This window comes from Dasypus novemcinctus, chromosome 9 (assembly GCF_030445035.2).
Source record: "Dasypus novemcinctus isolate mDasNov1 chromosome 9, mDasNov1.1.hap2, whole genome shotgun sequence".
Taxonomy (NCBI): Eukaryota; Metazoa; Chordata; class Mammalia; order Cingulata; family Dasypodidae; genus Dasypus; species Dasypus novemcinctus.
This window is the reverse complement of record NC_080681.1, coordinates 110,648,787-110,662,767: the sequence shown is the minus strand read 5'-3', so window position 1 is coordinate 110,662,767 and position 13,981 is coordinate 110,648,787. Positions and strand designations below refer to the sequence as shown.

The window sequence follows — 13,981 nt, the reverse complement described above, 5'->3', positions numbered from 1 at the left end:
CACAAGGTCAACAAGAACAACAACACACATGCACACGTGTGCATGCACACACCCACACTCCCCACCCCCACCTCAGCAGATCATCTGGTTGACCACCAAGGATGTGATCACCCTCCAGCCTAAGGGGAAGTGGTTTCCTCCTGTGCAGGCTCCTTCTCTCACTAGCGGGTCCCTCCTGGGCCTCCTCCAGTGTCGCAGTCACAATTGGTCCTTCCTTTTTTCCTGTCTCGGGATGATCTAAGTCAGTTTTTTTGAAAGGTATTTATTTATTTATCCCCGCCCACCCAAGCCATAGGTTTTTTTTTTTAATATACTTTTTAAAAGATACCTAGATTATGTAAATGTTACATAAAAAGTATAGGGATTCCCATATGCCCTGCTCCCTCCCACATTTTCCTACATTAACAGCATCCTTCAATAGTGTGGTACATTTGTTACAATTGATGAACACATTTTGGAGCACTGCCACTAAGTGTGGATTATAGTTTATTTTGTAGTTTACACTCTCTCCCACACAATTTTATAAATTATGACAAGATATATAGCCTGTATCTGCATTGCAGGGTAATTCCCAAGTCCCACAAATGCCCCATATTACACCTGTTTTTCCCTCTCCTGCCCCTCAGAATCCCCAGGGGTCCCTGCCTCCACATCAATGATAAAAGTTCTTCCATTGCAGCAATCACAATAAGTCTATAATAGAATACCAGTAAGTCTACTGTAGTTCATTGTTCATTCTCCAATCCTGAGGACTCTGGGATGGTGATGCCCGCTCCACCTCTAATTGAGAGGGGGCTTAGAACCCATGGGGCAGATGAATGGGACTATCTTGCTTGCAGTTGCAGACTCTCTCTGTTCCTTGGGATGGTTGTTGTCCATCATCATCTCCTTGTTAGTTGTCCTGGGTGAGTCCAATGAACTGGAGAGTAGGTGTTGCAATTCTTGAGATTCATGGCCCGAAACATGGACAGCCCAATCAACTCACATACCAATCAACTCTAGTGCTAACTATAGATTCATATAGAAGGGGCAGAAGAGCCATGTGTAAGGAAACCACATCTGAGTCCAACTCTGTCACACTGGGGAGTATAAATTCCCAAGTAGGGTCCACGGGCAAAGCACCAAACTCCTAAGGTGTCTGCCCTGCCTATAGTGTCTGGATGTCTCCAGAGCCTTCAGGAGCCCCGCTATTTGAGGCAATATTTACTTTGGCAGTCAATGAGATCCTGCTAAGATGTGTAGAAGTGACACATCTGTGTAGAATGTGTAGAATGACCTCCTGAATCACTATGATGTCTCTTAGTCATGTAAACTCATTTGTCTTTACCCTTTCCCCCTTTTGGTCAACATCTTTTCCAGTTGCATCACTAGTTGGTACATGGTAGAAATCCCTTGGTGCCGGGGAGGTTCATCCCCAGGAGCCATGTCCCATGCTGGGGGGTCGCCCTGCTCACTTTTGACTATCCCAAACAGTTTTTCCATTCACTCACTCATTCAATAAATTTGTTGAGTACCTACTATATGTATATTATTAAATTATCTTTGTGTTAGCAGGTTTCCAGTGTTTATTACTTAAATGGGTGCTTGCTTCAGTTTCTCTAAACCAGGAATTAACAGATCATTATACATTTTAGGGCAAATGGATTAAATTCTCTATCAGAACTCAAGAGGACCCATAATTTGAAAAAATTACTCTAGTAAATGATGATAAACTTGCACCAAATATTTCTTAAAGTCACAGCTAAGATGAGAAAATAAATGTATTTAAAAGATACTTCCTTTCCTCTGACAGGCTGAAACTTTTTCATAAAAATATTCTCAAATTGAGAATATCCCCCAAGTAATTTCTTCCCATTTTCCTAGTTTGCTGTCATAAAATCTAAATCCAGGAAAAAGTCTGCATTAGCTTTCTATTTCAGCCATAAAACCACACTACATTAATGGATAAATACTGCCTCTGAAGCAAATACTGCCACATTTCATCTCAGGGAAGGAATGTTGATGTTTCTGCTTGTTCTGACTGAAAACTGTAACTGTTAGCTTTCTGAATTCTCCTGCTATTTAGCCATGGTGAGGGAAGAACTTTTAAAGTGGTTACAAGGAGCACAGGATTTCAGTATTAAAAAGTAAAGTTCACCCCCGTTCCAATTCTTTGGAATAGACATGAATTACAATAATCTGATTGCCCACATCACAGAGACATGGCATATTTTGTAATTAAAGCATTTGTGACTTTCCTTTGACCATGTAAACAAAAGGAGAAATGCCTTGGAAAACCACTTTGCAATGTTCTTTCATTTCTCTTAAATAACACATGTGCACAATCACTTCTCCCTTTGATCAAGTTCATGGGAGAAGGGAGAGAGTGGGCCAAGGTTATGGCTTTCATTCCCCTTTCTGTGTCCTTTTCTTTTCCCTTTCCTTGAACTGCTGCTTGACTAGTTTGTTCCTCTCCCTCTGCAGCTGTTACTGCTACTTCTTTCTTTGGGTCTCATCCCAAAGTAAGTCTCACTCCAGTTTTCAAGCACTGAGGACATCTTCCACATTCATGTTTCAGAACAGAGATTTGTCTGTTCTGACCATTCATTGTGATGGCACCTCAATCAGCCTTCTCATCTGCCTCATTCTCTTCATCCGTCACATCAGCATACCAGGCCACGAAGGCAGATTTTCTTTGCTTCTTCTCTTCTGACACCATCCTGGGCTTCACCACGATCTGCACCTGCTTCTCACTTAGGGTGCCAAAAGCCTGTACTTCATCTTTTTTTCACTTTGGTGATAACATTTTGAGTCTTTGACCATCATTCCACAATCTCCCTGCAAATTGTGAGGAGGAAGTCTTCTTCCAGGAAAGCAGAGTGTTCTTCAGAGCATCCAGCTTTCCTTCTTCCTCCTCCTCCTGCAGGACACCCAAGGAGGGAGGTATCATACAAGGCTCAGTCACACCTAATGCCTCCAACCATCCAGCCAGCCATGACCCAAAGCCACTGCCCTTGCCATAGCCTTCACCTGAGGCTGCTGCGGCCACTTTGCTGGGTGTCTTTTCTTCCTTTTCAATGTTAAGCATTTAGAGATATAAATTTTCCTCTCAGCACTGCCTTTGCTGCGTCCCATAAGTTTTGGTATGTTGTATTTTCATTTTCATTCACCTTAACATATTTCCTAATTTCACTTCTGATTTCCTCTTTAACTCATTGACTGTTTAAGTACATTATTTAATTGCCACATATCTTTAAATTTTCCCTTTCTCCCTCTGATTGCCAGCATCATTCTGTTGTGCTCAGAGAATATATATTGCATGAATTCAATATTTTTTAATTTATTGAAATAGACTTGTTTTGTGACCCAACATATGGTCTATCCTGGAGAATGATTCATGTGTAGACAAAAAGAATGTGTATTCTGTTTTTGTTGGGTGCAGTGTTCTACGTGTGTGTTAGGTCCTGCTGGTTTAGAGTATTTTTCAAGTCTTATATTCCCTTATTGATCTTCTGACTAGATGTTGTAGCCCTTATTGAAAGTGGTATATTAAAGTCTTCTACTAGTAATGTAGAACTGTCAGTTTCTCCCTTCTAATCTGTCAGTATTTGCATCATATATTTTGGGGCTTTGTTGTTAGGTTCATGTATGTTTAGAATTGTTATATCTTCTTGTTGAACTGTCCCCTTTATCAGTATGTAATGACCCTCCATGTCCCTTACAACTGTTTTTGACATAAAGTCTATTTAATCTGATATTAATCTAGCCACCCCAGCTCTCTTTTGGCTATTTGCATGGCATATTTTTTTTCCCATCCTTTCACCATCAGCCTATTTTTATCTCTGACTTAAATGTTAGTCTCTTGCAGACAGCATATCATTGGGGCATGCTTTTTAAATCATTGTGCCAATCTTTGCCTTTTTACTGGAGAGTGTAATTCATTTACATTTAAAATCACTACTGATAATACAGGACTTTCTTCTGCTGTTTTGCTATTTAGCCTTTGTAAGTTTTTAAGTCATATCTTTTTTTGTCCCTAACTTCCATTAAAGCCTATTTTATATTTATTTGCATTCTTGTGGCGTACCATATTGAGTGCCTTCTCTTTTCTACATGGATATATTTTTTAACTGTTTTCTTTGTGCGTACCATAGGGTTAAAATTTAACATCTAAATATATAAAACAATTATATTTGATTTGATACCAACTTAATTTCAATAGCATGCACATATACTTTTCCTAAACCCCTCTTATACCCCACCATTTTTTGTACATGTTAAGTTATATCCTTGTACACTGTATGTCTAAAAATCTAGACTTATCAATAAATTGTATGCATTTGCATTTTAGCAGCGGTAGGAAGTCAGAAGCAGAGTTACATACCAAACAATACAATACAATAATACAGGCATTTATTATTACCCAGGTCTTCATTTCTTCATGCTACTTTGAACCACTGTCTGGTGTCCTTTTGTTTCAGTCTGAAGAGATCCCTTGAGCATTGCTTGTAGGGCAGGTCTAATGGTGATGAACTCCCGACAGTTTTTGTTTATCTGAGAATGTCTTAATCTCTCCCTCATTTTTGAAGGAATAGCTCATTGGCTATAAAATTCTTGGTTGACAGTTGTTTTCCTTCCATACTTTAAGTATTTCAACCCATTGCCACTGTGCCTCCAGGGTTTTTGATGAGAAATTGACAATCTTATTGGGATTCACTTGTATGTAAAACACTGCTATTCTCTTGTAGCTTTCAGAACTCTCTCCTTGTCTTTTGCATTTGATATTGTGATCAACATATGATGGAGTGTATTTTTCTTCATGTTTATCCTGTTTTGTGTCCTCTGAGTTTCTTAGAAGTGCATATTTAGGTCTTTGGCTATGTTTTTGGTATTCTGGCATTATTTCTTTGATTATTCCTTCTACCTCTTTCTTTCTTCACCTTCTGGGATTCCCATAATGTTCATGTTGGTGCACTCGATAGTGTCCATTAGCTGTCTTTGGCTATTTTTGCTTTTATATTTCTTTTTACTTTCTGCTCTTCAGCCTTGACTCATTTCAAGTGTCTTGTCTTCAAGTTCAGTGATTCTTTCTTTTGCCAGCTTCATTCTGCTTTTGAAACTCTCCTGGGAATTTTTCATTTCAGTTCAGTTCCTTTACAAAATTTCTATCTCTTTACTTAGACACTCATATTGTTCATTCATTGTTTTCCTGATATCCTGCCATTCTTTTTCTATACTTTCCTTCATCTCCTTAAGCATTCTTAAGATTATCTTTTAAAAGACTGCTTGGTATGTCCACATTCTTGTCTTTGATGGTGTTTTCTGTATTTTTATCCTCTTCCTTTGGACGGGCCATCATTTCCTGTTTCTTTTTCTTCTACTCTTTTGTTGCCCACTGTACATTTTAATTTTAGATTTTTAACATGTTAATTTTGGGATTGACTCAAAACCAGTCTGTTTCCTGGTTTTGTGTCCAGTTGGTGATAAGGCAGAGATTTTCTTGAGCTTCAGTCCTCCTAGCAGGAAGGTCTGTCCAAGGGGAATGCAGGGTGCAGGGTGTTCCTTGTCTTACTGAGCCTCTGTTTTGCCCTGGGCTTTAGCTTGTTAGTGGTTTTGGAGTTTCCTTTTTGTAGGAGTGTGGTTGTCTCTTCCGTTTCCCATGGGGACAAACCTCCCTCTCCCAGGTTTCTGAAGCTGGCAGGCCTTTGTCCCAGACTGTCCATCTTTATAGATTTTTATATCCCTTTCATTACCTCATGCTGCTTTCGCCTCGTGGGCAAATTCTGGGAGGACAGTCACTCCGGAAAGAACGTTCCCAATTTATTCTTTCCCTGGCAAAATAGGTCTAGAGATGGCATAGAGGAACAGACTGGCCTCAAAGTTCCTTGCAGAGAGCATCAGGAAGGGTGCCCAAAACTTCTCCAACACCTCCCCAAAGCTGAGTTTTCCTGGCCTTCTCAACAAAATGGAGCACTTCAGCTTACTTTCCTCCACAGCCTTGAGGAAGCCTGTGTCTTTAAGTCTCCACTGCCTCTGCCCCTGTCTGGGGAGAGTTGGAACAATGGCTGCTGTTGCTGCCTTAGTACAAGTTGGGTTGAAACAATAGCTGCCCTAAGAGCCAGGACCCAGCAATCCAAATTCACCATCAAAAGCCATGATCTATTGTTCTTTTGCTGCTCATGCTGTGGTTGTGAAGTTCATGAAGCCAATTTCTATTACAATGTCCTGTAGATGCTTCCCTACATTATTTTCTAAGGTCTTTATGGTCTTGGCTCTTATATTTAGGTTTTTCAGCCATCTTGAGTTGATTTTTGTATAAGGTTTCAGATGGTAATCCTCTTTTCTTCTTTTGCTTATGGATATCCGATTCTGTAGGCACCACTTGTTCAAGAGGCCATTCTCTCCCAGTTGAGTGGGTTTGATGTCCTTGTCAAATATCAGATGACTGTATATATGAGGATCTATATCAGAACTCTCAATTCAGTTCCTTTGGGTAGTATGTCTATTCTTGTGCCAATACCATGCTGTTTTCACTACTGTAGCTTTGTAATATGTTTTGAAATCAGATAGTGATTCCTCTGATTTCATTTTTCTTTTTCAATAGGTCTTTGGCTATTCGGGGCCTCTTTCCTTTCCAAATAAATTTCATAGTTAGTTTTTCTGGTTCATTAAAAAATGTTGTGTTGGGGAAAAAAATGTTGTGTTAGGAAGCAGATTTGGCCCAATGGATAGGGCGTCTGCCTAACACATGGGAGGTCCAAGGTTCAAACCCAGGGCCTCCTGACCCATGTGATGAGCTGGCCCAAACACAGTGCTGATGTGCGCAAGGAGTGCCGTGCCACGCTGGGGTGTCCCCCGCATAGGGGAGCCCCATGTGCAAGGAGTATGCCCTATAAGGAGAGCTGACCAGCACGAAAAAAGTGTAGCCTGCCCAAGAATGGCACTGCACACATGGAGAGCTGATGCAGCAAGATGACACAACGAAAAGAGACATGGATTCCGGGTGTTGCTGACAAGAATACAGACAGACACAGAAGAACACACAGCAAATGGACAGAGAGCAGACAACTGGTGCGGGAGGGGGGGAGAGAAATAAATAAAAAATAAATCTTTTAAAAAAATGTTGTGTTGATTTTTATTGGAATTGCATTGCATCTAGATCAGTTTTGGTAAGATAGACATTTTAATAATATTTAGTCTTCTTATCCATGAACAGGGAATATTCTTCCATTTATTTAGGTCTTCTTTGATTTCCTTGAACACTGTTGTGTAGTTTTCTGTGTACAAGTCTTTTACATCTTTAGTTAAATTTATTCCTAGGTATTTGATTTTTCAAATTTACTGTTGTAAACGGCATTTGTTTCTTGATTTCCACCTCAGATTGCTTATCATCAGTGTACAGAAATGCTACTGATTTTTGTGGATTGATCTTATAACCTACGACTTTACTGAACTCATTTATAAGTTCTAGAAGCTTTGTTGTAGATTTCTCAGGGCTTTCTATGTATAGGATCATGTCATCAGCAAATACTGAAATTTTGACTTCTTCCTTTCCTATCTGGATCCCTTTTATATCTGGTTCTTGCCTCAGTGCTCGAGCAAGTACTTCTAACACAATGTTAAATAGAAGGGGTGATAGTGGGCATCCTTGCCTTGTTCCTGATCTTAGAGGGAAAGATTTTAGGATTTCACCATTGTAAATGATATTAGCTGTGGGTTTTTCATATATACCCTTTATCATGGTCAGAAAGTTTCCTTCTATTCCTATCTTTTGCAGAAGAAAGGGTGCAGTATTTTATTGAATGCCTTTTCTGCATCTATAGATATGATCATGTGCTTTTTTCCCTTCAATCTGTTTATGTGGTATATTACATTAATTGATTTTATGTTGAACCATCCTTGCATACCAGGAATGAAACCCACTTGGTCATGGTGTATAATTCGTTTGTGTTGTTGAATGCAATTAGCAAGTATTTTGTTGAGGATTTTCGCATCTAGGTTCATTAGAGAGATTGGTCTGTAATTTTCCTTTCTTGTGGAGTCTTTGTTTGCTTTGGTATTAGGGTGATGTTGGCATGATAAAATGAGGTAGGCAATGCTCCCTCTATTTCAATCTTTTGGAAAAGTTTAAACAAGATTGGTGTTAGTTTATTCTGGAATGTTTGGTAGAATTCACCTGTGAAACCATCTGGCCCAGGGCTCATGGTTGGGAGGGAGTTCTCCAGGGCATGTATATAGGGGACATAAAAATGTTTGGATAACAGTTACAAATGATGACTGAGGGAGTACTGAATTCCTAGCACTAGCAGGGGAGCTCTGTCACATTCCCCAATGGAACAACAACAATCCCCCAAGTGCAATGGCAAAGACCAACAAAGTAGGAATTTCCAACAATGAGCCCTTGATATAGATGACTATGCTTATGAGTCTGTGTGCCTGAAATATGAATTAGGCCTAGAGCTGCAGGGTGCCTAAGAGTTATCTCCTGAGAGCCTCCATGTTGCTCAAATGTGGCCACTCTCTAAGCCAAACTCAGCATGTAAATGCATTACATTCCCCCAGTGTGGGACATGACTCCCAGGGATAAACCTCCCTGGTGCCAAGGGATTACTACCAAGCACCAGCTGGTGATGTAAATAGAAAAGACCTTGAATAAAAGGGCAACTCAGACCAGCAGAATTTCTCAGCCTGCACGTAGGATCATGTGTTAAAAACTGCTTTTTGACCTTGAATAAAAGGGGGGAAATCGCAAAGACAAATGAATTTAGACAGCTAAGAGTCTTCAAAAAAGAGTCAGGAGGTCATCAGAGGGGTTACACTTGTGCACTCCTCAGGAGGACCCCAGAAGCAGCCAAAGTGGATACAATGCCAGGTACTGGTTCTCCTGAGGGCTATGGAGGCCCACAGGGATATGGTCATGGCAGATAGCCCTGGAGTTCAGTACCACGTCAGTAGGTCCTACTTTGGAATTTGTGTCCCTGAGTGTGATGGAGTTGGACTCAGATGTGACTTTCTACACATTCCTCTTCTGTCACTTTTACTGAACCTTTGGTTGGTGCTAGCATTGGTGTATACTCAGGAGACTTGAATCTCTGCACTGTCCATGTCAAGCTAGGCCCTGAGCCTCAGCAGAGTTGCAACTCCTACTCTCTGGTTTGTTGGACTTACACAAGTCAGCTAACAGGGAGGTGAAGATGGTCAATCACTACACCAGGGAACTGAGAGTGCCTACAACCTCAAGCAGGAGAATTGCATCCATCATTCATGTGGAATCTAAGCCCCCTCTCGATGTAGAGGTGTAGTGGACATCACCATCCCACGGTCCACAGAATGGAGGAATAAAATATGAATTAGAGTGGACTTACTGATAATCTACTATAAAACTTTTATGACTACTAATAGAAGAAATTACATCAGTGACCACAGTAGTTTCTGAAGGCAGGAATTGGGAAGAAGAGATGTGATAAGGGGGCATTTTTGGGACTTTGGAGTTGTCCTAAATGGTATTGCAAGGTCAGATGCTGGACATTATATATCCTGCCATAACCCACTGGATGTACCGGGGGAGAGTGTGAACTATAGAGTAAACTATCATCCACGTGGTGCAGCAGTGCTCCAAAATGTGTTCACCAAGTGTGACAAGTGTGCCACAATGATGGGGGAGGTTGTTAGTGTGGGAGGAGTGGGGTGGGGGGATGGGGGATATACAGGAACCTCATGTTTTTTCATGTAACCTTTTTTGTGATGCATGTATCTTCAAAAAAAATACAATTTACAAAAATGATGGGGATGGGGGTGTGTGGATTATATGGGAACCCTTTATGTTTTTTTTTAATGTAACATTCTATGTGATCTATTAACTTTAATAAAAATTAAAAATAAAGATTAAAAAAAGCCATGATCAGTGACAAGCCATGCACACCCCTGTTCCTGGGGAAGAGGACTTTTATGTCCCTTTCTGTCTGCAGCAGCTAGCCAGGGACCTGCCTTTTTAATAGTTGTTTTGGTGGAGGACTGAGTCCTGGAGCATCCTACTCCACCATTTCCCCGGAAATCTGGGCAAAATCTTTGTAGTCACAAAAATAAACATTATTTATAAATGCTATAAAAGAAAAAAGTTCATAATATGTATTCTAAGGCCAAAATATTTTAAAATATGGCATAATAATATGAACACTTTATATACCATCCATGTCTTAGGCATTTCAGAGGGCTTACATATTCATTGTCTTGTTTTCTTCTTATAATAATCCTGTAGGGCAAGTATTACTATTTTACAATTGAGGCTCAAGAGGTAATGTGAGTTGCTCAAAGATGGTCCTACCAATCTCCATTTACTGTGCAGTCTTTGTGTGCCAGGTTCTGTGCTATGAACTTAGCATAATTTATCTCATTTAATATTTGCATTAACACTATAAGGAGAAAAGTATACCCACTTTACAGATCAATAAACTGAGTCATTTCAAGTTAAGGATCTTGCCCAAGGCCACACAGTTAGAAAGTGGCAGAGCTGAGATTAGACAGAAGTTTATTTTCTCGGAAAGGCCTAAAAAAGTAGATGGATAGTGCCTGCAGATAAAGTGGTAAATAATACATTCATTATTACAGATGAGAAAACTAGGTCCAAGAAATATTACACAACAGGAATGATAAGCATACATATTTCCCAGGGCAATGGTCTTCCGCAGCTCCATACTTGCCCCCATGCTGCCCATACATTTCTCTGGGGTCTGCAAATTCTCGGTAAGAGTCTTACACAACCTCATGTACTCATTGGATAGTCAACAAATGCTAACTGGTTTACCAATTAAATGCTGATCACCAACCCTCCCCTTGCTTTCTTTTCTCTTTCTTTTCTAGCAAATCATTCATTCAGTATATATTTAGCCAGCACATGCCATGGTCTTACGTTGTAATGGTTTGGTGCAGGAGTTTCAAATTTGAGAACTTTTGCGAAGCTTGGCAACTGGAACATGCTGGAACAGGAATTACTGAAGTCTTTCTTCGAAACAAAATGTGATGGGATAGTGTATGCATTAGCTGCAGGATATTTAGAAATGATGGTGTCCAATCGAGCACGCTGTGAGGAGAAGGTCAAAGAGATCAGCACTGTCACATAAACTCTGAAGGATAGATGTCAAAAAGATGGTGCCCAGCACCAGTTCTAAAAGCATTTGATAAAAGGGGAAACTCAAGCAGGTAACTTTGACAAACTGACCTTGGGCTTTGAGGATTTGCTCTCGGAAAGTGCAAGTCCAGACCTGTCTTAACTTCTGTAAACTAACTCAAATTATTCATCTTATGTTTAGGACTTGGCAAAAGTAAGTTTGCTGTAAATGCATTTCCACCAATCCTATTCCAGGCTCTTTATACCTGACTCATCTGCTGTTGGGTAAGTTACGTGATGAGAAACTTTCAGCATTTTCCCCCCCAAGCTAAAGGCTTCCTTCCGAGTAAAACCTTACTTCTAAAGTTAAATGATATGAGCTCCTAAAACAAAAAGTTTGCTTCAAACATTTTAAAGGTATGCATCTCCAGGGGGCTTACAATACAGCCAGACCTCCTACCCCCACCTAAACATTGTTTTCACAAAGCCCCGTGATATTTTTGCTGTTTCATCAGAACCAATCCCACTCCCTCCAGGTAGCCATGATAAACTATTTTCAGTTAAAAAACAAACAATGTTTGCCAAATGATAAAGGGACAAAAGCCATAAAACCAGGTGATAGCATCAGATTACCATAGGATAGTATGGCAGGTATTGGAGTAAGAAAAAACAAAAATTTTTCCATTATTGTAAGACCAAAAGCTTGAGAACATTGCCCTGGGTTTCCTTGACTTGATAGGGGTCAATAATTATACAAGCAGGGAAAATGGGAGAGGCTGTGGAAAGATGTTAGCAGTCCCCCCACGTCACTCCATGCTTGGTAGCGATCGTTCTCAACACCTGGTGTATGGATCCCTCAGTAGTATGTCGCTGGATGTGCCACCAAAGCAGGGGTGTTCCTGGCCAGAGCCTAAGTTGTCAGAGCCTAATCTGGGTCCCATCTCTGCCCCCTTCTAATTGTAAGGATTCGTTGATGTCCTCAAGAACAAGATCATCTCAGCCTCACGGTGCCACTTGCCTGAAGACATTTTGGTCAAAAGTTTACCAAATACTTTTCATGCATTGTTGCATTTTATCCTTATGCAAACTTGAGTGGTGGATATTATTATTATCCCCACTTACAGGTAAGGAAACTGAACTTCCTCAGCTAGTTAAATGATGGAGCCAACATTCTCACCCAGGCAGTCTACCTGCACTATCCAAAATGAAGGACCATATGGCATTCTAAAGAGGGATGAGTTGAGAGGCCCGGCCCCTGAGTCGAAGCAATATGTGGTTTCATTTACAGCATGAGCACCTGGTAAATGACTGGGAAGGTGTTAGTTTATAAGAACCTCTACCTATCTCTCCTCTGCCCAATGGTACATGTAGGTCAAACCTATGCTCTTTCTTTTTAACTTCCACTGCAAAAAAGATCATAAGGTCAAAACCTCTTTGGAGGAGCTGTTTAAAGCAAGTCTATCCTGTCACCCATCAAAGTGGGCAAGAGTGTTTTTCTAAAGCATTATTTCCCAAAGTGTGTTCCTTGGTGGTATACCAGTTCTATAAGATGCAGGAGTAGTGACAGCACCAGAGAGAGAGTTTCAGGGTCAAATAAATTTGGGATGTTCTCAGACCATATTCTCATTTTGAAGAACTGTAACACACAGTGGCAAAACTAAATGCTCTGAGAAGTTCTACAATAAAGAAACCTGTCTAACTTTGCTTTACCAACCTTTCCCAAAAGTATTCTGTCATAGAACCCTTTTGGCTTAGAGCATCTATTAACATAATATGCTTTGGGAAACACTGTTCTAACAAAATTCTAATAGAGAAAAAGTTTGATGAAGCATTGTAGTCACAATAGAATTAGTCTCAGAGTATAGATGAGGTAACACCACTTACTGCCCACACGTAAACGCAGAGTCCCCGCTCCCCCACCACCACTTTCTTTTGCTTGCCAGGCTCCAATCTGGCCACATGCTGGCATTTCTGAACCTGTCTCCAGAACCACTTTTCAAAGTCTCCTCCCACCTGCCTCCTTTAACTTCCTAATCTAGGGGTTCTTAACAAGGGGTCCATGAGCTTGAATTGAAATTCAAAAAAACATTTTTCTTATAGGGACATGTTGGTATGGATGTGATGTATTTATTAAATAATACACAGTATGGTGTGGACTTAATATGAGGTCCATGGTTTTCACCTGACTGGCAAAGGGGTGTGTGGAAAAAAAAGGTTAAGAACCCCTGTCCTAATCAGTCCTTGTGATAATTCTGGAGCAAAAATTTGGAATATATTAATGAAGCTCTTTAAATCTTTTGGACTTAGAAAAATGATACGTCCTCTCAAAAGATTAGGTGTAGATGTTCCAACAGTAATCAGTAAGTTTCTAAAATGTATAGACCCACAGAGTGTTTTGATCAGCCTCACTGACAATCACATTCCTTCTGGCCATGCCAGTATCAGCAAGGCAGAGGTCACCCATCTTTCTTGATGAAGACTACTTTTGATCCCCTCAAAGTCTTGGGATCTAGAAATGGGGGAGAGGTTAAATGTGAAAGTTACCGAAAAAGGGATGGAGATATAAAATTGGCACCAGTTCAGAAAAGAACTAGGTAAGATGTGGGTCATCTGACAGGTCTCCGATATGAGAAAACTCAAGTGCTTATCTATAACAGAATTACAAAATCCCATGTCAGTCAAAGGAGAGAGAAGAGGAAGCCTGAGGAACCCAATGTCTGCCTTCTTTGAGTTTGGTCTGAATTCTTCAAAGACCTGATTAGATTCTATAATACTGAGATCTTCCCTTGGGCCCCTTCTCCAACAGATGGCCCAACCTCAAACCAGAGGACATTTGGAAATTTCTGCATGCAAAGTCTGGTAGCAAGTTGACTGTGTGCCATGATTCAGTCCCTT

The 13,981-nt window shown here is 40.4% G+C and overlaps 1 protein-coding gene across 13 annotated transcripts in view; it reads right to left on the bottom strand.

Annotated features, from left to right (window-relative positions):
• Nucleotides 1-13,981, bottom strand: part of STPG1 (sperm tail PG-rich repeat containing 1) — an 85,768-nt gene that overhangs the window by 24,804 nt on the left and 46,983 nt on the right. For 11 of the 13 annotated variants that reach the window (XM_071217657.1, XM_023590822.2, XM_023590821.2 and 8 more), the window contains one exon: nt 10,889-11,059. The exons of the other annotated variants lie outside the window; for them this stretch is intronic. In XM_071217657.1, coding sequence (XP_071073758.1) covers nt 10,889-11,059 — 171 coding nt within the window. The remainder of the gene's footprint in view (nt 1-10,888; nt 11,060-13,981) is intronic. 13 annotated transcript variants of the gene reach the window in all.